Source organism: Cornus florida, unplaced genomic scaffold (assembly GCF_030987335.1).
Source record: "Cornus florida cultivar Cherokee Brave unplaced genomic scaffold, ASM3098733v1 CherokeeBrave_3.0.0_Hap2_Chr01, whole genome shotgun sequence".
In the NCBI taxonomy this organism is placed as follows: Eukaryota; Viridiplantae; Streptophyta; class Magnoliopsida; order Cornales; family Cornaceae; genus Cornus; species Cornus florida.
Genome location: NW_026775571.1, coordinates 85,977,743 through 86,003,399, shown reverse-complemented (window position 1 = coordinate 86,003,399; position 25,657 = coordinate 85,977,743). Strand labels below are relative to the sequence as shown.

At 37.7% G+C, this 25,657-nt stretch overlaps 1 protein-coding gene and 1 pseudogene across 1 annotated transcript; one reads left to right on the top strand and one right to left on the bottom strand.

Annotated features, from left to right (window-relative positions):
* Positions 1-53: 53 nt before the first annotated feature.
* On the bottom strand, positions 54-943 carry LOC132304298 (cysteine-rich and transmembrane domain-containing protein B-like). Its single transcript, XM_059801900.1, has 2 exons — positions 403-943; positions 54-282 (listed from the first exon to the last, which is right to left on the bottom strand). Exons 1-2 carry the CDS (start codon positions 753-755, stop codon positions 216-218), a joined length of 420 nt encoding a protein of 139 aa, XP_059657883.1. The 5' UTR covers positions 756-943; the 3' UTR covers positions 54-215.
* A 1,703-nt stretch (positions 944-2,646) lies between these two features.
* On the top strand, positions 2,647-16,211 carry LOC132304304 (disease resistance protein L6-like; annotated as a pseudogene).
* The last annotated feature ends 9,446 nt before the right edge of the window (positions 16,212-25,657 follow it).

The following is a 25,657-nucleotide window of genomic DNA, read 5'->3' as shown; positions in this document are numbered from 1 at the left end:
GTGATTTGTTCACTAAAGCTCAAATGAAACCCATAAATATAGACATATTTCAATTAGAGAAAAGAGCTGCTTGTTTTCATTGAGAAACAATCTGTGTTATATGATTGTCTGTATTACGGAGTATAAAAAGAATACATATTGTAGCTATGTTCATCTATAGAAGTAACTAAAGTACACACAGAGTACACAGTATATATCTATGCATTTGGCAATCCTCAGAAGCACATATCGAAGCAACAGAAGCAACTGTCCAAGCAGCATAGGCAACAAAGGGCTGCACAACTGCAGTAACACAATCCGGCACTTCAAGCATTAGTTTTAATGCAAAATTATATATATGTATGTGTAATGTGTGTATGTGTGTGTGAGAGAGAGAGAGAGAGGTTGCTTCAAAGTGCTTACCATCCTTTCCAAAACCCACAACCACTGCTGCGCTTAGATTTTGCAGGAGGAGGTGGTTTTTGATCGTAGCCAATACCATGGTAAGTTGGTGGTGGTGGAGCTACATAAGGACTGCCTGTAGTGTATACTTGGGCCTGTGCTGAATAGGACATAGGAGGCGGAGGATGAGGATGAGGATGAGGATGTGGCGGAGGATAAAACTCCGGTGGCGGAGGATAGAACTGTGCTGGCGGTGGATACACAGCCGGGGGAGGAGGATACGGGGCACTTGGCGGAGGATACGGTGCCGTTGGTGGGGGAGACACCCCTGCAAATTCACCTGCCGGAACTTGGTGTTCCTTGTCGTAACTCATGGTTAGCTCAACCAATATGTTGCAAGGAAATTGAATTCCCTGGAATTGTGACAGAGAATTGGCTAAAGAGAGTGAATTCTTTAGGAATGCATGATACTTCAAATATGCAAAAGGGAATGCTAATGCTTAATGATATTCATAATTGGCGGCTGTTGACGAAGAGATGAAAGTGGCACTATGGGTTCTTTTCAACTTGGGTGGTTGAAACTGATATATATATATATATATATATATATTATATTCAAAGAATGTGTTTTTAGTCAATCACGCCAATTTCATTTGTGGTCAGCTTCTAGATGATCAGACAAAACCAAGAATTTTTTATTTAATATTTATTTTTTATAAAAAAAAATTCAAGCAATTTGTATAAATAAAAGTATATGAGCCCGTAGACAACCGCCGGACTAAAATTTTATGTGTGTGTATATATATATATAATACTATCTCTGTCTCACTTTAATTATCGCTTTTGAGAAATGTGATTTACAAAATTGTAAGACACATTGTTCGGAAGCGACAATTAAAGTGGGATTTGTGAGTTACATTTCTCGACAGGCATAATTAAAGTGAGATAAAGGTAATATTGATCATGTTCTTTTACCAATTGTCATGATAAGGGTATTTCATAGCTCTACTTGTACGGCTATGTTGATTTTATGCTCCATTGTTTCATTAGCCACTCCTCTCTCTCTCTCTCTCTCACACACACACACACACTAGAATTCCAAAGCTGCCATAAGCTCCGAATTTGAAAGCAGAATAGAAAAAGCAAATGTTTTTGACAATTAACTATATTGTTGCACGGGCGTTTTCTAGGAGTAATTTTTCATTACATGTTCTAAACAAAGTTTCATCACTAGAATGGCAACGCCTTCTGATGACTAGCCTTGTCTCGCAGTGGTTGCTGCCATTTTTATATGGTCCGGTGAATTCCAAAACAACTTCACAATTTTTGTTTTTAAGTCTAATTTTATTTTTCATCTGTTTAAAGTATAAATAAACCAAGTTATTTATTAACAATTCAAACTAAGCTGGTTAAACATTTTATTCATTTTTATTTATTAACCAAACGAGTCAAACTTGATCTCATATTTAGTTTCATTTACTTAAAACTTAGTCTAAATAGTGTCCATTAGAATAAGCAAACTCAGTAGTATTTTTTTACCTTCACAAATACACCACCACATATAATTTCAGGGAGGGCTATCCCAGAATCACTTAACCTAAAAGGCTACATTTCTAAATTATGTATGAATTGTAATAGGCAAAATCAAATCAACATCTTAGCATACCTATTAAAATAAAGCCCAGAATAACTAGCATGTCTGAAAATTCCGTTTACTTCTTCATTTTCTTTCCCAAATTGGGTTTTCAAAATTAATGTCAGCATATTCGGAATCAATCTAGACCAGTATGTTTGGTTGCAGAAGAAAGACAAGGGAGAATGATAATAAGTGGAACCCATTATTTCTAGGCATAGTAGTAGAATGTTGTACCGAATAATAGCCATTTTTAGACTTGAGACAAATATATATATACATATATATTTCCATTTGACTAGCATGATCTTTTTTTTTTTAAAAATACATGTGACTCAACAAATTTTAGTATTTTGAGTGTTGAGAAAGATTGGTTATAATCATTTGAGGTCCCAAATAACTCAATATTGAAATTTTACAGAACTGATCAACTAAAAGTAAGGGTAAGAATGTACTCAAGAATTTGTCATCAGAAAATTTAGGGTAAGAATGTACTCTTCTCAGCATTCAAGCACCTAAAGAAAGCACATGTTAGTGGGTCCTACCTTTAAAAAAAAAAATGTTAGTGGGGTCCTCCTAACATTCGATGCCAGCTGTAAAGCACCAAACTTTAATGGATGGATTGGGAGGTCAACAGGGTTAGGTTCTGATCCTTTGCTTGTGCCTTCTGGTTTAGGTGTGGAAATTAAGAAATTGAAGGATTCATTTCTTCAATCCCCACTGAAACTTAACAAGAACTCTTCACTGCATTTGAAATGGATACAGAGAATTGGTTATGGCTAAATTGTCTCATCACACTTGCTGCAATTCTCATACCCTTTCTTGTTTTCATCAAGAAGAAGATCAACAACACTTCAGTATCACCCTCACCCTTAAACACTACTTCATTAGAACCTTCGAACACTTCTTCATTGCCCACCTCTTCACCTGCAGGATGGGACTATGAAGTGTTCTTGAGTTTTCGCGGCAAAGACACCCGCACCACCTTCACTGACTACCTCTACAACGACCTTGTGGAGGCAGGAATTCGCACGTTTAGAGACGACGACGAGCTTCGTGTTGGAGAGAAGATAGGTCCTGAGCTTCTCAAGGCAATACAGCACTCCAAGATATCCATCCCAGTCTTTTCCAAAGACTATGCTTCAAGTAAGTGGTGCCTGCTTGAGCTCACCAAGATGGTCGATTGTAGGAGGACTTTGGGGCAAATCATATTACCCATTTTCTACGACGTCGAACCATCCGATGTGCGACACCAGACGGGGACTTACGAAAAGGCCTTCCGGCAGCACAAGAAGCATTTTGATAGTGCTATTGTGGAGGAGTGGAAGGAGGCATTGAAGGAGGTTGGAAAATTGAAGGGATGGGAAGTGAAGAAAGTTGCTGATGGGTAATTGTGTACATCTACTTTTATATACTGATTATGCTATTTTAACTTTTCTGATTATTTTCCATTACATGGATATTTTCCTTATTAGCACCAACTATAAACTTGTTTGCTTCAGTTTTCTGAAATTGTGCACTAGTTTAACTTAGTTTACAAGCATAAGTGTTTACTCCATTAGTCTTGGCCCAATGGAAAGGCGACATGTGGCAAGTTCCAATGAGCTTGCCACACTGGATTGATGCTTTAAAATGTCCAAAAGAGGAAGCGTGATATGGAATTGTTGAAGTTTGATCTTGTGTCTCCACCAATAGGGAGGAAGTATGTGGCGAGTTCTAATGTAACTTACCACGTTAGATTGCAATTCTTATAAATTATTATTCGAAGCTATACAGTATTACAAGTGGGCCAGTATAGTTTTGCTATATGGGTTATTTTCTATTTTTGTTAAAAGTTAGGATTTGCCATCTTTAAAGAAAGGGCCGAACCTTTCCTCCAGGAACGGCCGAACCTTTCCTTCAGGAAGGGTCGAACCTTTCCTACAAAACGGCAGAACCTTTCCTTCGGAACGGCCGAACCTTTCGTAAACCTTTCATTCAGAACGGCCGAACCTTTGGTTCAGAAGAGCTGAACCTTTCCTTCAGAACGGCCGAGCCCTTGGTTCAGAAGGGCTGAACCTTTCCTTCAGAAGGGCCGAATCTTTCTTTCAGCACGACCAACCAGGAGACCACGATGCCATGAATTCTAAAGCTTAGAAGGAAAGTCTGAAGGAAGGGAAGTTACCAAAGTTTAAGGGACGTGGGCAATTATATATTTCTGGTATATATATATATATATATATATATATATTACCCACGATAAGGAAGTCACTGAAAGTCAAAGACCACGACGCCATGAAAGGAAGATTCTGTAAAAGGAAAAGACTACAAAGAACATGGGACACTTGGCTAAATATAAACACTTCAGTTGAAAGTGGTGGTACTTTATATAGTAACTACCACTAACTGAGGAATCTGTCGAAGGTTATGGATAACAAGGGTTAAATTAGTGGAATCATGATCTGAAATAAAGGAGAAGGCCACGCATAAGGGAGAAGACTAAGGAAAACATGGGACACGTGGCAAGATCCGAACCTTCCAGGTGGAAGTTCTCAACTGCTGCTGGAATTGCCGATTTTCCATCTAGGTAGTTCCAGAACGTGGGAGAAGGTTTACAAACATATATACAACTGCCAAGGCCACTATTTATCAGTTGTAGATCATGGGAGGATATGGTTTTACATTTGTCAACATTTCGAGAGGGTTGAAAGATCATGGGACACATGGCAGTCCGAAATTTGGCCACGTGGAAATCACTGGAGTTGCCACATCAAGCTGCTGCATGCATGAAGAGTTCTGTAAATAAAGCACCCAAGGCTAGTTTGCAAACCCTGCCTACCCAGCACACAACACATCAATTCAGCATCTTTGCTATTCATGTATTTCTCATTTCAACAATGAATTTACATTATGTGTAAACCTAGCACTTTCCTAGTTCATGTATTTCTATTCCAGCAATGAATTTACATTCTTTTAAGTTGAGTCCAGCACTTTGCTATTCCATATAGCATTCATTCCAAGCAATGAATTAAGTCTAGTACTCTTTTGTTACTTCCAATCATGCACTTCAATTTTCTAAATTTCTAGTCATGCACTTCAATTCTCTAAATTTCCAGTTATGCACTTCAATTCTCTAAATTTCCAGTCCTGCACCTTAAATTACTTTAATTTCCAGCCTTGCACCTTCAATACCGTCTTCATTGCCATTGGCCATAGAGTAGTTTGAAATCCTTGTTCAAAGGCAAAAAAGACCCTTCAAAGGTGGTCATTCCAAACCTTCGTACAATCGCCTGATCCCTACAAATTTCCAACTGGATTACTGTTCGGATTTCCACTTTGGAACTACTGCAGTTCCTAGCATGCCCGTACAGCACTACAGCATTCCATTCCATTCCGCCTTTCCACGCCATCCGGAGGACGGAACCGGCGCCTCTTTTCGCGAGCCGAACATTATTGGCACGGTCGGTGGGACATCTAAACAGATTGTTCAATGGCCGGTGGAAGAAGGTAAGGCAAGTCTGTCCAAGACCCTGCCGAAATTGGAGAGTTGCAAGCCGGTGAACTTCCAGCTGAAGTTTCACAATTTGCACTTGACGAAAGTGACATGGTGGAAAAGTTTGCCCAAACCATGGCAAATGGACCTATCATGTACAACATCCGCATGATGGCTATGCAACAAGATAGGTTTGCGCAAGACCAAGCAAGAGTCGCCCAAGACTTAGCTAGAGTTGCGCAAGACCAATCTAAGGCTAGTTAGAATCATGCAATAGCTGCTCTAGTTAACGAGTGGAAGCTAGAAGAAATGGTAGACCGAATCTCTCAAAGGTTTGAGTTTATGTTGGAACGGACCCTTGGAAGCTCGAACCAAGGTTTGGCCCCTTGGCCAAACAATTCTGAAAAGACCCAACAGTCAGCTTTCCAACTCAATAGGCCGGTTACTTTTGTTGAAGGCAGTCCCTTTCAACAACATGCAGGTTCATTCCTTCCAACTCTGCAGCAGATGCAGTCCCTTCCAATGGCACAGATGTACATTCCAGTTGCATCTGTGACCGCTCTTGTGGCACAGATGACCATTCCACAATCAGTGCCCATGCCAGCCACTCAGCAAGTTCAGAACTTTCCAACTGTGGCATTCCCACAGCGGACATGGCATAATTAGCCTGGCCAACCATGGCCATACCAGATTCCTCAAGAACATCAGAACGTTCCACTTGTGAATATTCAGCCAGCCGCATCTGCACCTCCAAGGCCACGTGTGGCCATGCCGATGGCGGTTGGGGGGCAACCTTTTCCAGGGGAGTCACTTCGGGACCAAGGAGGTAGAAACCATGGGAGAAATAATCTTTTTGACGCCAATCCACTGCCGATGGCAGGTGGGGGGCATCAAGGAGTTAACAGACCTCAAGGGAGGCCATATAACAATTTTCCACAGCCTATGTCACTTGATAGAGGCCAGTTTGCAGAATTTCTCCAACAGGAATTTAGCCTAACTCGAAGGGGTGGAAGACCAGCTTATAGAAAGCTCTATCCGGTTTCATTGACAAAGTTGAGTATCCAAGGAATTTCAGAATTCCAGAATTCACAACATTCAATGGAGAGGGCGAAAAGTCCACATTGGAACATATCAGCCGTTTCACTGTCCAATGTGGAGAAGCAGCAGCCAATCCATGGCTGAAGGTACGCTTGTTTCCAAATACATTGACTGGCTATGCTTTCAGGTGGTATTCCAACTTGCCAGCCAACTCCATCCAAAGTTGGCAGCAATTTGAGGACTTGTTCCATACTCAATTCTATAGTACCGAGCCTGAGGTATCCATGGCAGATCTTTCTAGATTTCATCAGTTACTTGGAGAGTCAGTGATCAGTTTCTTTTCCAGATTCAGAAGGGCTAAACACAATGCAATTTGTCCTTGCCACTAGAAGAGTATGTGAAAATGGCTGTCAATGGTTTGGAATATGAGCTTTGTAAGAAGTTGGAAGGAGTGCAGTTCCATGATTTATTTGATTTGGCCAGCAGAGTGGCTAAGTACGAAGATCTTCTTCATGAAGAGCATGATTGTAAGTCTTCTCCCAATGGCACTTACTATTGTGATCCTAATTATGAGGTGTTTGCCACCAAAACAGAGGGAGATTTGGAAGTTAATATAGCTGAGCTCAATATAAAGAAGACTTATACTTGTGAGGCTTTGTCAAAACCAAGTAGGTTGCCTCTAATTCCAAGTGGAAGGGGGCAGACCCTTCCAAGAGTTATGCTTTTGATATTTCCAAAGCCGAATAAATCTTTGATTTGCTCATGGCTGACAAGCAACTGATCTTCACAGCAGGCCACAAGATGCCAACGGTTTCTGAAATGACCGAGAAGGAGTATTGCAAATTCCACAATGTGTGGAGCCATTCCACTAACAATTGTGTAGTTTTTTCGTAATACTGTGCAGAAAGCAATTAAAGATGGTAGGCTGAAGTTTCCAGAAAAATCAGAGGTGATGAGTGTTGATGGAAATCCTTTCCCCAGGTCGTTACAACAAACGTTGCTTCTATGGTTCTTGAACATCCTAAAAAGAAGGTGAACTTGACAGGTCCAACGGCCAGTGGAAAGCTAGAAATTCCTGAGGCAGCAGCATCCGTGGAGAGATCAGTGGCTGAGTTGGAAAGGCAATTCCGAGAGGCTCATATTGCTTTAATCCAGCAAGGTTGTTGCCTCAAGTGTAAAATTCAGAATAAAGGCTGTCATAGAGATGTTCCAAAGGTGAAGCAGAAGGAGAAGCTGTCCAATGATGACCGAGGCCAAAAAAGAAGGTCCATGATCGGCTGACTTTCCAAAAGGTGGAAAACACAGTTACTGTAACCATTCCAGAGAAGGAAAGCCGGGTCCATACAGAAAGAAGGGCAGCAGAAAGGAGATCAGAATTCCTTCCAATGAGTTTGGAAAGGAATAGAATTTCCTATCAGGCAAGGCCTCGTCCTAGCAGAAAGTATGAAAGTAACAGTTGGCAAGGCAGAGGCTCTGAAGGTGACAGGTATTCCAGGCCAAAAATGGCCTCGGAAGTATGGATTAAAAAGGGGAATGAACATCTCCGTCCAAGAATGGTTAAGCCTCCTACCTCGCAAAATGAAAGGTGGAAGAAGCTTGATCATCCCAAGTTCCCTATCCATGATGATTCCTATATGACCCGCACACAAAAGCGAAGGCAACAAAGGAAGAGAGCTGATAGAAGGAAATTATGGGAGAAAGACCATGGTTGGTCCTACTGGCCAAAGAAGATGTCTAAACCATTAGACTTATCAGAACTTCCAGCTAAAGGAGGAGTTAGAGATCCTGATGATTTATTGGACTTGGTTTCAGAAGTTAGAAATTCATTGACTGCAGATGGCCCTCCTACAAAAGATAGAACAGACTTGGAAATCTCTAACAGTTCCAGTAGCAGCAAGAAGATCTGTTTTGGGAGCCTTCCAGGTGAATTTACTTGCAACTGGCATTTGAGGCCTTTCCATTCTTTGGCCTTAGAATTACTTTGTTTGTTTGATGATTTCCAACTAAAATATTGGCCAAGACATTTGAACACGGAGGCTGATGATCTAGCACAACTAGCCTCTCGAGTGAAAGTCCCACTGGGTGTAGAAGAGATCTTGATCACAATCAAAAGAAGGACTCTCCCTTCTATAGAGTAATGGCATGAGATGACACGTTATTTCTAAGCTGACGAGCCAGAAAGAATCAAACCTGCCAAGAAGACGTGGGAGATTTTCAATGTTGATATAGATGGATTAGACTTGGAAGATTGGAGAACACCAATTATCCAATTCTTGCAGGAGCCTAGTACCAATGTGGACAAGAGGGTTCAGCTTTTGGCGCCACATTACATTCTGATTGATGGAGGATCTCACAACCATCCTGTGAATGGGGTATACTTGAAAGAGTATCACCATTCCATCTATGAAAACTAGAAATCCACAATCATTCAACCGGCCATGTAGAATGGTTGGTATTCTCCTTTCCAAGTAAACCGGTAAGTTGGAAAGGAAGCGTAGTGGCCATACTTCGGCCATTTCAAGAAGGAAAAGCTAAGTACTTGGAAAAGTACATTGGCTAAAGTTATGAAGCAGACTTAGCTAAATTTCTAAGATCAGCTGATTTCCTAAGTATGGAGCATTTCATTGAGACGAGTCTACATTACATGGTCCAGGTTCTATTCATACTGGAAATTACTCATCTTGCTTATACATGCATTTGAATGTTAGCAATTCCAAGTTAAGTCCAGCCATATTGAAAATACTTCAGAAACTTTTTCTTGTCCCTTTGCTTTATACGAAACATCATCTCCTTCTTCCAGTACTTCCACTTCCACTTCCACTTCTTCTTCTTCAATTTCTTTTTCTTTTTCTTCATGATGGCAGAATTCAAATCCCATGCCTTATTATCAAGTTGTTCCACAAGGCATGGAATTTGGGGGGCATATGTTTACTCCATTATTTTTGGCCCAATGAAAAGGCGACATGTGGCGAGTTCCAATGAGCTTGCCACACTGGATTGATGCTTTAAAATGTCCAAAAGAGGAAGTGTGATATGGAATTGTTGAAGTTTGATCTTGTGTCATCCACCAATAGGGAGGAAGTATGTGGCGAGTTCCAATGGAACTTACCACGCTGGATCGCAATTCTTATAAATTATTATTGGAAGCTATACAGTATTACAAGTGGGCCAGTATAGTTTTGCTATATGGGTTATTTTCTATTTTTGTTTATTTTCTATTTTTGTTGAAAGGAAAGAGTAAAGTCCAATTAGGACTTGCCATCTTTAAAGGAACGGCCGAACCTTTCCTTCAGGAAGGGTCGAACCTTTCCTTCAGAAGGGTTGAACCTTTCCTTCGGAAGGGCCGAACCTTTCCTTCAGAAGGCCGAACCTTTCCTTAAGAAGGGCCGAACTTTTGGTTTAGAACAGCCGAACTTTTCCTTCAGGAAGGGCCGAACCTTTCCTTCAGAAGGGTTGAACCTTTCCTGAACTTTTCATTCAGAACGAACGAACCTTTGGTTCAGAAGGGCTGAACCTTTCTTTCAGAACGACCGAGCCTTTGGTTCAGAAGGGCTGAACCTTTCCTTCAGAAGGGCCGAACCTTTCCTTCAGAACGACCAACCAGGAGGCCACGATGCCATGAATTCCAAAGCTCAAAAGGAAAGTCTGAAGGAAGGGAAGTTACCAAAGTTCAAGGGACGTGGGCAATTATATATTTCTAGTATATATATATATATATATGAAATATTACCCACGATAAGGAAGTCACTGAAAGTCAGAGACCACGACGCCATGAAAGGAAGATTCTGTAAAAGGAAAAGACTACAAAGAACATGGGACACTTGGCCAAATATAAACACTTCAGTTGAAAGTGGTGGTACTTTATATAGTAACTACTACTAACTGAGGAAACTGTCGAAGGTTATGGATGACAAGGGTTAAATTAGTGGAATCATGGTCTGAAATAAAGGAGAAGACCATGCATGAGGGAGAAGACTAAGGAAAACATGGGACACGTGTCAAGATTCGGACCTTCCAGGTGGAAGTTCTCAACTGCTGCTGGAACTGCCGACTTTCCATCTGGGCAATTCCAGAACGTGGGAGAAGGCTTACAAACATGTATACAACTGCCAAGGCACTATTTATCAGTTGTAGATCATGGGAGGATATGGTTTTACACTTGTCAACATTTAGAGAAGGCTGAAAGATCATAGGACACATGGCAGTCCGAAATTTGGCCACGTAGAAATCACTGGAGTTGCCACATCAAGCTGCTGCATGCATGAAGAGCTCTATAAATAAAGCACCCAAGGCTAGTTTGCAAACCCTACCTACCCATCACACAACACATCAATTCAGCATCTTTGCTATTCATGTATTTCTCATTTCAACAATGAATTTACATTATGTCTAAACCTAGCACTTTACTAGTTCATGTATTTCCATTCTAGCAATGAATTTACATTCTTTTAAGTTGAGTCCAGCGCTTTGCTATTCCATATAGCATTCATTTCAAGTAATGAATTAAGTCCAGTACTCTTTTGTTACTTCCTGTCATGCACTTCAATTTTCTAAATTTCCAATCATGCACTTCAATTCTCTAAATTTCCAGTCCTGCACCTTAAATTACTTTAATTTCCAGCCTTGCACCTTCAATACCGTCTTCATTTCCATTAGCCATAGAATAGTTTGAAGTCCTTGTTCAAAGGCAAAAAAGACCCTTCGAAGTTGGTCATTCCAGACCTTCGTACAATCGCCTGATCCCTACAAATTTTCAACTGGATTACTGTTCGGATTTCCACTTTGGAACTACTGTAGTTCCTGGCACGCCCGCACACCACCACACCATTCCATTCCATTCCATTCCGCCTTTCCACGCCATCCGGAGGGCGGAACCGACGCCTCTTTTCACGAGCCGAACAATAAGTTTCAGAAAATTGTCAATCAAATGAATTTTCTATCAATTTTTTACCCATATATATACATATGAAATCAGTTATGTTTGGCAGGCATCAAGGAAGACTGATAAAGATGGTTGTTTCAAAGGTATGGGGAGAGCTGAAAAGGAACTCATTGGTTATAAATAAGGAATGCTTAGTTGGAATTGATGATCATGTTGAAGAAATGATGAGATTGTTAAGTGTCAATACCAGTGATGTAAGGATTGTGGGAATCCATGGCATGGGAGGAATTGGCAAGACCACTATTGCCAAGGTCATCTACAACCAACTCTCCCAACAGAATTTTGAATTCTGTTGCTTCCTTGCAGATGTTAGAGAAACAGCACAACAACCCAATGGTATTGTTAATTTGCAAAATCAACTTATATCTACCATCCTAAAACGGAGATGCGCTGACATTAGTAATATGGATGAAGGAATTACTGTAATCGAAGATCGATTTTCTGGGAAGAAAGTTCTTGTTGCCGTTGATGATGTCGATCAAAATATTCAACTTCGTGCACTTGTGGGAAAGTGTGATTGGTTTGGTTTAGGAAGTAGGATAATTGTCACAACTAGAAACAAAGAGATTTTAAATATCCCTGAGGTAGATTGGACTTATGAACCGAAGGAATTGGATTCTAATCAATCTCTTCAACTTTTCAGCAAGCATGCTTTTCGAAGGGACCATCCCCCAGAAGACTATGATACTCTCTCTAGAGATGTTGCGTCCACAACTGGAGGGTTGCCTTTGGCTCTTGAGATTATTGGTTCATTTTTATCTGGCAAGAGAAAAGCGGTGTGGAATGAGACATTGAAGAAGTTGAAGAGAATACCGGATGGACAAGTCCAGAAGAAGCTGAGAATAAGTTACGATGCATTAGAATATGAACAACAACAGATATTTCTTGATATTGCATGTCTCTTCATTGGAGTAGATAAAAGAATTGCTTTCCACATGTGGGATGCCTGCGAATTTTATCCGGAAAATGGAATTGAAGTTCTTCTTCTCATGTCCCTGGTGAAAATTGGAGACAACAATGAGCTAAGGATGCATGATCAGCTTAGAGACATTGGCAGGGATATTGTCCGTCAAGAAAATTTCAAGGAGCCGGGGGAGCGTAGTAGGGTGTGGTTGCATGATGAAGCCTTCGACATATTGGAGACTCATACAGTAAGATCCAACTTTTCATGAATGGATGTCCCTTATTAAGCATTAATTTTCTTGTCACCTTACTAACTCAATTATGTATGAACTACTTGAAAGTTGAAATAATAACTGTAATTTCCTCACAGAGAGTGTAAATCATCATTAATACTAGTTTTTGTGTCCACCATAGTTGTAGCCTTAGTATATTTTTTACTTATCTAAAGATTCTCTTTTGGCAGGGAACAAGAAAGGTTGAAGCTATCTGTGTTAACTTTCAAGCAGAGTCACAGGCAAAGTTAAGACGGCTTACAAATGAAGAATTCGCAGACCTATCTAATCTAAGGTTCCTTCAAATGGACTATGCAAACCTGGATGGAGATTTTAAGGGTCTTCTTTCAAAGTTAAGATGGCTTTGCTGGAACGGATGCCCTCAAATTTTTATACCAACCAATTTTCATCTAAAGAATCTGGTCATTCTTGATTTATCATGGAGCAAGGTCACAGAAGCCTGGGAGGGTTGGAATTATATCAAGGTTTCATCAATTTCTATGCTTTTCTTTCGTGTGTCTCATCACAAAACTCTTTGTAATTGATTCTAAGCAACTCTCTTTTTCCTTATTTTGCAGATTGCAAGAAAGTTGAAAGTTCTAAATCTCACGAGTTGCAAATACATGGTTAGAACTCCTGACTTCTCGGCATATGCAACTCTAGAAAGGTTGATTCTTGAAGGTTGTGAGAATTTGGTTCATATTGACCCATCAATTGGGTATCTCAATAGTCTAGTTTTCTTAAATGTGAATTATTGTTTTCTAGTCCAAAGTCTGCCTCTGGAATTTGATTCTATTGGTAAAGGTGCTATGAAGAAGCTTGAAACTCTTAGTGCCAATCATTGTGGGTCACTGACTCAAATTTCTAACTCAATTGGTAACCTAGAATCTCTGTTGGACCTATCATTTGATGATAACTCATGTATCACTGAACTACCAGACTCAATTGGTTCGCTAGTGAAATTGCAACGCTTGTCACTAAGGAACTGCAATTTAAAACTACTTCCAGACTCCATTGGGAAATTAGAATCATTAATTGAGCTGCGGTTCTCGTGGGCAAAATTTACAGAATTGCCTGATACCATTGGCGACCTAAAATGTTTGAGAATTCTTGACATTAGTGGTTCTTCGATAGTGAAATTACCTAGTGCCATCGGAACGTTACTGAAACTTGAAGAGTTAGATGCCTCGAATTGTTCCAATTTGGGCGTAATTCCCAGTAATATTGAGAGAACTGTCCTCTCTGAGAATCCTAAGACTAGATTGGACAGATATCCGTAGTCTACCAACAAGCATTTGTGGGCTTTCTCACCTCCAAACCCTTGAGTTACAGGGTTGCAAAAAGCTTCAGTTTCTGCCAGAGCTTCCCTCTAGTCTAGTGAGTTTACGAGTCACTTGCAAGCCAATGGAGACATTTCTAAACCTTCCTAGCCTGATAAACCTAAAGGTGTTGCTCCTTTTTGACTGGCCTAAGCTGTTGAAAATTCCTGAAGATATTGGGAAGTTAGCCAAACTGGAGACCTTGACCTTGGACGATATTAACATTAGCAGCCTGCCAATGGAGCTTGGTGCCCTTTCTCGGCTTAAGGAACTCACTATTATAGATTGTGAACAACTTCAATGCCTTCCAACTCTTCCCTCAAGTCTAATCATACTACATCTTAGACATTGCTCGTCAATGAAGAGGTTGCCAGATCTGTCAAATTTGAAAAACTTGTCAGAACTAAAGATTTGGCGGTGTTTAGAGTTAATAGAGATTCAAGGCCTTGGAAGATTAGAACTCCTAATAGATTTGGATTTATATGGATGCGAATCACTAGAAACATTACCAGATCTTTCCAACTTAACGAAGTTAAGGAAAATAGATACTTCGGAATGCAAGAATCTGAATGAAATTAGGGGCCTTGACAGATTGGAGTCCTTGGAATATTTGAATATGAGTGAGTGCAAATCCTTGGAAAGATTGCCTGATCTATCAAGGTTGGAAATGCTGAAAGAACTAAAACTCTCCCAATGCCAGAAGCTACGTGAAATTGAGGGTCTTGAGGCTTTGAAATCCTTGAACAGGGTGTACTTGACATGGTGCACGGCCTTGGAGAGGATACCTGATCTGTCGAGACTAACAGATTTAGATGTATTGGATCTTCGTGGGTGTGAGAAACTTGGTGAGATTTCTGGATGCGATTCCTTATTTAGATTCTATCGTTGAGAGAAAAATTGCAGGATATCAGATTTTAGTGTTTAACATGCAACCTGATGGCATGGTAAAAAAGCTGAAACATGGTGGAAGAATTAAATCTCTCCCAATGCGAGAAGCTACATGAGAATGAGGGTCTTGAGGCTTTGAAATCCTTGAAGTTGCTGGACTTATCATCGTGCACAGCCTTGTAGAAGATACCTGATCTGTAGAGACTAACTACTTTTGAGGTATTGCACCTTCGTAACTCTGAGAAACAAAGTGAGATTTGGGGACTTGAAGACATTTTGAATATCAGAGAAGTTAAGCTATGGTAATTATCTATTTTCTGCTGGGGGACGGAATGTTCATCTGTTAGTGTGTGTGTGTTCACCTTTCTGTAGATCTCTTCCACTTTGAGATCATTTCATTTTCGAGACTAAAGCTCAGTTTGAAGTGAATGAAGACATCGTTTCGTAATTCCTGTGGATGTTATCTGTTAGGGCTCAATTTCAAGCATTCAATCAGTCTTATGAACTCAGACAGAATCTTTGCTCGAGGTAATCTAATACCTTTGCAATAGAACGGTTAATTGATTATTTTGAGATTTAACTTGGTTTCTTACTTAGAGTTTGAAATCTTGTGTTATAGAACATGCTTCAAAGCTTGAAAGGGATCGAAATATTTGCATACTATTTGTTTCATTGTTAAAAATTGTTTGAATCCAAAATTAGTAGTTCGTAAAAAATGCTTGATTTTTTTGTATAGGGGTCGATTCCTCATATCAATGGCAATTTACCATTGAAATCAAGTATCATGTGGTAGATAAAAGTTGAAGTTGCTAAACCTGCATTTTGTTTTCGTAGATTTTGTGCAGTTTTGAATCAAATAAATAGCAAGTCAACCCTCATTGATCTTGTAATAATTGTTGCTTTTGTTTGAGAACAGAGTCACATTCATGATAAGTAATGCCACATGGCAAAGAAATTTGCACTAATACTTTCTCCAACCTCCTAACCACGTTTGAAGAAATGCAATGTCATAATTTCTTGATCCCTTAAAATTTATTGATTATTAAAAAATGATAGTAGTCTTTGTTTTTTAGTTCCTACCTTTTGTTTATTATTGCATATATTTAATCTTGATATACAGGTATGCATGATTTGATGGAAGATACAAGTCCGGCTGGGAAATTCAACGGAGATAGGGAGATTGAGTTTCTTGTTAAGGGTGTTAGCCTAGCATTAAAATATTTGACTTTATGCAGAAGTTATTTATCATTACTTGAAATTTTCCGTACGTAAAATTTTTTCTATGTAAAACATTTTCTATGTAATGTGTTTTTCATGTAAAATGCTACTAGTATTATTTTTCTATTTTATGATGTTTTGCAAAGATTCTGAAAATATTTTTTGATTTTTTGATTTTTTTTTTTTTTTTTTTTCGTGTTTGGCTTTTTTAAATGAAAATCAAAACTCTTATACGAGTCATTAATTATCCAATATCTCTTACCTATCTATTAGTTTAACTAATTCTATTCAAATAATGATAATTATTTGGCAAGAAAATGTGACAACCCAAGAAAAAAGGGGGAAAAAAAAAACTAGTGTATCCTATTAGAAACTGTTGATGCTAAAAATCTACACATTCCGGAGTCGGGTGACGATTCTTGCAAAACAAGAGAAGTGATGACCGGCGTGGTGCCGGTCGGGTGCACTCCGACGGTCAAGTTAGTACTTGACGATCTAATATCCAATAAGGATTGCATATAAAATTTATGGCGTACCTTTTTAGGTTGACTGATCATTTCTTTTATAGAAGCATTGATGGTAGTAGTTGTTGAAGCGAGATTCTCCTTGTTCCAAGATGATATCGTTTCCTTCTTACAGGAATGGTAACTCTCGTTACACATGGTAACCAAAGAGATTTTATAATTCCATAGAGATTTTGGGGAGGATAAATCCCTTACCCTTATCTTATTTTTACTTTGAGTTACCTATTATTTTTATCCTCATCAGTTGCCCCCCATTCTCGTGCTTGCTTGTCAAGCATCGAGAATGTGAAAGTGTTTTTTGACCGACATCTCTTTGGCAGAAATCATTCTCTTTTTAGGTTAACCCTTGTTGGGCGACCTCTTTTTGGTTGACCTCTCTTACTCATTTAATAAGGAAACAGATTTGCCCGAACTTCATAAGCTGAGGGAGTAGACTTTCTTAAGTTGAATGAGCTTACCTTTTAAAAAGGGAAGTATATTTACGAGGTTTACTCAGCTCGCCCCTTAAAAAGGAAAATATATTTTACGAGTTTCACTCAGCTCGCCATTTAAAAAGGGAAGTATATTTTACAAGTTGATTTTGACCCCTTTTAATATGGAGGATAACAATTACGAGTTTCATTCAGCTTGGGCCCTTATAATACGGGGCACTTTTATATCAATCCCTTATAATACGGGGAATGGCAATTACGAGTTTTATTCAACTCGCCCTTTAGAAAGGAAAATATATTTTACGAGCTTCACTAAGCTCGCCCTTTAAAAAGGGAAGTATATTTTACAAGTTGATTTCGACCACTTTTAATACGGAGGACAACAATTACGAGCTTCATTCAGCTCGGGCCCTTATAGTACGGGGCACTTTTATATCAATCCCTTATAATACGGGGAATGACAATTACGAGTTTCATTCAACTCGCCCTTTAAAAAGGAAAATATATTTTACGAGTTTCACTCAGCTCGACCTTTAAAAAGGGAAGTATATTTTACAAGTTGATTTTGACCCCTTTTAATACGGAGGATAACAATTACGAGCTTCATTCAGCTCGGGCCCTTATAGTACGGGGCACTTTTATATCAATCCCTTATAATACGGGGAATGGCAATTACGAGTTTCATGAACTTATCTTTTTAATATGGGAGGTTCATCCTCGTGAGTTTCGTCACCTCATCTTTTTAATAAGAGAGACTAATTTTCTATAGTTGTGTGAGCTTATCTATTTGATACTTCGTGAGCTCGTATCTTTAATAAGAGAGGTTAATTTTTTGCCTCCATTCCCAAGCTTGCCTCTAACGCTCAAGGAACACTAATGTTCTCTTTTTATTTGCAGGGTTAGCAAAGCAAAAATAAAGGAACAGATGTACAGTTTGAACGGATAATATATATATATATATATATATATATATATATATATATATATATATATATATATATATCAGAATTGGTACAATTAAGGCAAAAACTTATCATTGAGCATCGTAGGACCAAAATCATCCATGGAGCTAGTAATTGTTCTCTAAAATAAGAAAGTGTAACCCTTTTTTATTTTTATTTTTATTTTTATTTTTTTATGACTACTCATAAAAACAAAGTATGAGTTTAGAGAATTTAAAATAAAGTTGCAATAACATAGCCAAAGGTTAAACAGTGAGGCAATAGTAGCTTTTGCTAAGGCCCTTTGCAAAGTTTCTATGTCAGAATTGTAGTCACCTTTTTTTTTTTTTTAGCCCTCGGCACTATTCCCGAGGGAACAGTACCGCTGGTTACTGTTCATTGAACAGTAAAAAGTTTTTTTTACCATGTGAACAATACCCGCGTGTGTACTATTCATGTGAACAGTACTCAAAATAATAATTTTTTTTTACCCTGTGAATAGTACCCCCCCGCTATTCTTGTGAACACTCACAATTTTTTTCCACCCTGTGAACAGTACCCCCACGGGTACTATTCATGTGAACAGTACTCGCAATTTAATTAATTAATTAATTAATTTTTTATTTATTATTATTTTTTTTTAGGAACTTTAAAAAATATGCAATTCATCAATTGACAAAATTTCCAGCACCTGCATATAATTTCCGGCACTTTAATTATAATTGTTGGAATTTATTGGTGAATGAAATATTATAATTATTTATTTGATATGATTAATATTACTAATAAGATATAGTCGTTGTAGGGATCCTAATTACAATGGATCCACAAAGAGTAGTATTCTATCGAAGGGTCCCTAGGTGAACTACATCATTATATAGGTGAACAATATTTTGTAGACAATTGGAAATACATAAAAAAATTGTTTCTCTTTAAATCGAGTGAGGAAGTGCAGACATATATTTCGATATACACGTAATGCATGAAACTTACCCGGTTAAAAGCGATGATGAAACAACTGCCAGCGGTCGGGTGGGACTTTCCAGTAATTTTACCGGATTAAGCAATTGTACCCTTGCTTTTGGCCATGCAATCCATGAACTGTTCTCTTTCTTTTAGAGACGGCCAGATTGTAAAGGGATTGAATTGCTTTTAAGTTTTGTCGTAGATTTCCCTTGTACGAACCATGATTTGTTGGGACTAATACACGTTTTCACAGACGGCGCCAACTGTTGATGCCAAAAATCTACACGTTCCGAAGTCAGTGACGATTCCTGCAAAACAAGAGAAGTGATGACCGGCGTGGTGCCGGCTGGGTGCACTCCGACGGTCAAATTAGTACTTGACGATCTAATATCCGATAAGAATTACATATAAAATTTATGGCGTACCTTTTTAGGTTGACTGATCATTTCTTTTATAGAAGTATTGATGGTAATAGTTGTTGAAGCGAGATTCTACCTGATCTAACATAATATCGTTTCCTTCTTACAAGAATGGTAACTGTCATTACACATGGTAACCAAAGAGATTTTATAATTTCATATAGATTTTGGGGAGGATAAATCCCTTACCCTTATCTTATTTTGACTTTGAGTTACCTATTATTTTTATCCTCATCAAAAACCATGCATCTCCCAATTTGAAATCGATTTTACATTTACTTAGAATGTCAAGGTCACAACTCACAAGCTGTCAAATAACAAAAAATTAAATAGATTCCACACATTTAATTGTGTGACAACTTTTGATTGGCAGACACCCCATACCACCATCTAATAATTTCTCACCTTAGCTTGTGCATTAATTGATAGAAAGTTGACCTAGAGAGAATGAGCAAGAACAATGTCTTGGAAGGAACTCAAAAGACCAGAATTGAATAGCTAGTTCCTTGGGTCCTAGGCTTGGAGCTGCCTCTAAATTAGAACCAGTAAGTTTGGAAATAGTCCAATAATAACGACTGTGTTGAAAACAGAATCACTTCAATCATTTGGTAATATCAAAATACATGTTTACATATGACAAGCCTTGGGAGAAAGCAAAGAAGATGGACTATAAATATTTGAACTTGGTCAACATTAATGCAGCTTCAACCAGCATAAAATTAAATAAATGAAGAAATTCAGAATAGCTCGGTTCAGGTTAGATTTGGAAGAAGAAACAATAAAGTTTTCCGGTGGCTGCTGCCATTTACACAGAATTTTATTTTTGGAACCTTTACTGACGAATTCCAAAACAATTTCACGATTTTTTTCACCCCTTTTTTCGTCCTTCTAATTGGCGAATGAACCGAGTTATTTATTAAAAATTCAAACCATGTTCATCAAAGACTTGGTTTTTTTTTTTTTTTTTTTTTTTTTTAAACCAACCGAGTCAAACTCGAGCTCGTGCTCACAATTTCATTTAGATCCACCTCATATAATTTCAGGGGAGCGCTATTCCAGAATTACCTAACCTAAATGGCTTCAACTTTAAATTATGTATGGATTGTAATAGGCAAAATCAAATCAACATCTCAGCATCCCTATTAAAATAAAGCCCATAATTGCTAGCCTGTCCGAAAATTTCGTCTACTTCTTCATTTTCTTTCCCATATTCGTTATCTCCAATTTTTTGAGCTAGATTTATGTATGACATTAATTATTCACTGTGAATATCTTGTTTTGATGGTGAATGTAGTGGTGAGGGAGTAAGCTACTATGTATAATTATCGCATCTAAACACGATCTCAATAACACTTAAATAAATAAAGACGTGGCCAAATATAAGTCAAGTAATGTGCACTGCAAGGGACAGAAGGGCAAAGTGACTTAGTATTAACACCTAGAAAAACATATGTTTTTGACAATTAATTATATTGTTGCGTGGGTGTTTCCGAGTAGTAATTTTAAATGACATGTTATAGACAAAGTTTTATCACTAGAACGGCAACACCTTCTGATGGCTAGCCTTGTCTTCCAGCGGCCGCTGCCATTGTTATATGGAGAATTTTATCTTTGCAACCTTTTCTTGTGAATTCCGAAACAACTTCACCTTGACAAATACACCAACGCATATAATTTCAGGGGAGAGCTATCCCAGAACCACTCAACCTACAAGGATACATTTGTAAATTATGTATGGATTGGAATAGGCAAAATCAAATCAACATCTTAGCATACGTATTAAAATAAAGCCCAGAATTGCTAGCATGTCTGAAAATTTCGTTTCGCATATTGGGTTCAAAAATTAATGCCAGCATATTCGGAATCAATCTAGACCAATATGTTTGGTTGCGGAAGAAAGACAAGGGAGAGTGATAATGAAGTGGAACCCATTCTTTCTACGCATTGTGGTAGAATGTTGCACCCAATAATTGCCAATTTTAGACTTTAGACTTTAGACAAATATATATATATATATATATATATATATATATATATATATATATATTTGATTCGAAAGCTCATGTTAGTGGGTCCTCCTAACCTTTGATACCAGCTGGAAAGCGCCAGACTTTAATGGATGGATTGGGATGTCGACGGTGTTAGGTTGCAGGAATATGATCCTTTGCTTGTGCCTTTTGGTGTAGTAGGTGTGAAAATTAAGAAAGTGAATGATTCATTTCTTCAATGTCCAAAACTTAAAACACTCCTTTGAATAAAATATACGCTATTGTAATATTTCTAAATTTTGTTATTTTTTAATTTAATTTAATTTATTTATTTTTTTTTGTAAGGATTATTTTTGTTTTTTTTCTGTTTTATGTGCCGAACACTGTGGGATATGCCGGGAGTGTCGGAGAGTTGTTTGGATCTTTCCATTGAGTTTAGGACTCTTGAAAATGTAAGGGTTGCCATTTCGGTATTTTTCTATTTTTTGGACTAGACGATCCCGGGTGAGACCCGCTATCGGAATTGTTAAGCACGGGAGTTGTATCTCGGGTCCATTGCATATCATGTATATTCATTTTGAGTACATTTCTATATGATTGTAAGTTAATTTGAGTGGTGGTAATTTAATTTTCATCAATTGTTATATGGCCTCAGCCATTTGCCTAGCAAACTGAGCCCCATCCATGGGCACCTGTCATGCCTGAACTTGCTGCACTTGAACCTGTGGTGTCGAAGTTGTGGGTACAGATGGTGTCGGAGTGGGGGGTACCAATGGGGTTGAAGTTCTAGGCACCGATGGTGTCCGTTCTGTGGCCACTTGCTTCCCTTTCCCCTTCCTCTGTGTACTCGTCTTTTTATATGGTGCCATTGTTCTATAAGGTTACAAGGAAGGATTTAATCATAGTGGAATAATATCTAGCTTAACATTTAGCACTTAGTACATTACTTATATTTCACATAACAAGTACTACAGTTCACAAAATAAAACAAATAAATAAACAAAAAAAAAAAAAAAAAAAAAAAAACAAGTCAAACACATAATTTCAAGTCATCATGTAGATTCAACATTCACTTATCGTCTTAAGGTCTTCGCACCTAAAGTTCTGATACCAAGTTATCACGCCCCGAATTAGAAAATCCGATTTGTGAATAGAAAATAATAAATTAAAATATAAAATTAGACGCAACGTTCATTGATTGGAATCACTAATATTATTTATTTTTAAAGTCATTATATTATATTAACCAATATTTCATTTAAACTTTGTTTCTTTAGAACAGTTCCAGAAGATAGCCCAAATAGGAGACGCACACCTATAATCAAACAACACTCCACTTAAAATTGACCAACCTTATTAAAGTCTAAGCAACTGGAATTTTCAAACAAATGCATAAATGTATAATACCATGCCACATTAGGCTTCCAGTTCCCACGTTCTCTTAAGTGCATGCATTGGTCTAGCACGCTTGCCGAGATCTCATTAGTCCACGTTACAGAAAAAAATAAATAAATAAAAGAATAAATCCTTTTGTTTTAATCAAGCATACAATCTGTATATTTATATATAGTTTTAAAATAAAACGTGGGAGCATTTGTTTACAATTAAAACAATGTGTCACCTTCCGTTAATTTAAATAATCACCCTACCAGGATAATCCAAGTAAATAAGAATAAATTTTAAATTTATGAAGTGATTTAATACTTTAATTTGTCCAACAAATACTATTTTAAATAATAAAATTAATCATATCACAACCCAAACTAAATAAGCTATATAAAATTGTAAACTATTACAAGTCCAAACTACAAATAATAATTCCAAATCCATGTTAACATCAAAATCATCAGACTATTATAAAATTCTTCAAGTCAAGCAACAATAAGTAAATCTTTTCCAAGCATGCTAAATATTTCCGGTACCGTTTCCTTCACCTGTGAAATTGTTTGGTGGGGGGAGGGGGGTGAGCAAAGCCCAATAGAAATACACTAACAAAAATAACCATTAGTACATGAGATGCCACAACCAAGCAACTTTGATGAAAGCATGAACATAAAAATAATAATTTTAATAATCATATAAACTTTTTAATCAACTTCTTCCAAAATATTCATTCCAAATATTTATTACGTCTCAATCAAATAAATTCCGGGCATTGTCCGTAATTCCGTGCACTTGACATCGCAAGCCACATAACACTTACTCGGTTCACGGGCTACTAACCCGTAGGGTACGAGCACCACCTGGCCAAGTCTAAGGTTTATCACTTAATGGCACCGAGCCCTATCTTGCTTTTCCGGTACAACCCCGTTAACCACTTAAACCAAATTCCACTCAATAAAATATTTTATCAACACCTTGAATGTATTAATTCTCAAATAAATAAATAAAATCAGAATTTAAAACTCCAAATTGTGCAACAATTTCTGTCCATGATCCATAACAATCAACAATAGTATATTTTGATTAATACACAAATTAAATCACAAAATTACTTTGTTTTAAAATGATTAAACAATAATTAAAATAAGTATATAGAACATGATAATCAACAAAATTACAAAGAAGAAACAAATCATATAATTAAGGGTTATTAAGGTTAGTATATCCCTACCTCAATCAAAGAAAAACAAAACTCTAGAAGATCAATAATCACGAATCGCAACGTCAATTGTAGAGCACGTTGAATAGAGCAACTTTAATTCTTGAATTCTGTGCAAAACCTCATTCCTTGGATCTTCAAATTTTAGAGAGAAAAATTGAAGAAGAAAGGGTTGGGGTTTTTAATTTTCTCTCAATTCCCTCTCTGTTTCTCACGTTTCACACTAATTACCCTTACAATAGTGTACTTATATATATATGCTGTACAATTCACATGGGAACCTACTACACACACAAATATGTTTCTTTTATTTGTTTCCCCACATAGCCTGAACTTGGTTACCCAAGGCATATAATAAAAACTAAACTTACCTGGGCACAAACACTGAGGTATTCTAAACTACATAATGTACCTATTTGTTTTCTTATATAACTACACTTGCAACCCACTAGATTGGTCTTATAAAAATACCCAAACTCATACATTATCCCTTGATCTATTATATATATACTTTCACTACTACCGGCATATAAACGGGTACACACACACACACATAAATATTAAAATATATAATTAATCAATATAAAATCAACTAACATAAATATTAATATACAATTAGTAGTGATAAAATTAAATAAACAATTAATGGTAATAATAATAATATTTATTTATTTACGGGCCTTTACAGATAGGCGGAGGCGACCGCTAACTTTTGAGGTGGGAGACCACGTTTTTCTTCGAGTTTTTCTACGGAATGGGTTGATAGGTTTGGGAAGAGTGGCAAATTGTCGCCACGATTTATTGGACCTTTTGAGATCTTGGACCGTGTAGGAGAGGTTGCCTACAGACTTGCATTGCCACTACAGATGGATATGGTCCATAATGTTTTCCATGTATCGATGTTATGGAAGTACGAACTAGATGCATCTCACATTTTGAGTTGGGATGAGGTTGACATTGATGAGGATATTTCCTACGAGGAGGGACCAGTTCAGATCATTGACACACGGTAGAAGGTGTTGAGGAAAAAGACGATACCATTGGTAAAAGTTCTTTGGAGGCATCACAGAATTGAGGAGGCTACTTGGAAGCTCGAACAGGAGGTTCGCTCCAAGTATCCAGAGTTGTTTTCTTCCCCAGGTATGGTTTAATTTCAGGGATGAAATCCTTTTAAGTTGGAGAGATTGTAATGTTTCTGAATTTTGTCATTTTCCAATTTTCGGAATTTTCTTTTTTGCGAAGGTTATTTTCGTTTTTTTTCGTTTTACGTGTCATACACCGTGGGGCGTGCCGGGAGTGTCAGAGAGTTGTTTGGAGCTTTCCATTGTGTTTAGGACTCTTGGAAATGTAAGGGTTGCCATTTCGGTATTTTTTTCATTTTTTCGGGCTGGACGGTCCCGGGTGGGACCCGCTACAGGAATTGTTGAGCACGGGACTTGTCACGGGTCCATTACATATCATGTATATTTATTTTGAGTACATTTCTATATGATTATAAGTTAATTTGAGTGGTGGTAATTTAATTTGTGTATGTGATACTCCTCGATTCTAGAGCCACGGGTGATCAAGTTTGAGAACAGATCCGAGGGATATCAAACAATTAAGTATTTAAACAAGTATAGAATACTAAAGAAATAAGAATAAAAATAAAGGCTGACAAAAATCAAAATAATAATCCTTAAAAGTTATATAATCCAATATTGCCAAAACCTCCAATATC

Coding starts and splice junctions, on each gene's coding strand:
- LOC132304298 (XM_059801900.1), bottom strand. CDS start 755: ATGAGTTACGACAAGGAACACCAAGTTCCGGCAGGTGAATTTGCAGGG. Junction 283..402: donor TGTGGGTTTTGGAAAGGATG/GTAAGCACTTTG, acceptor GTGTTACTGCAG/TTGTGCAGCCCTTTGTTGCC.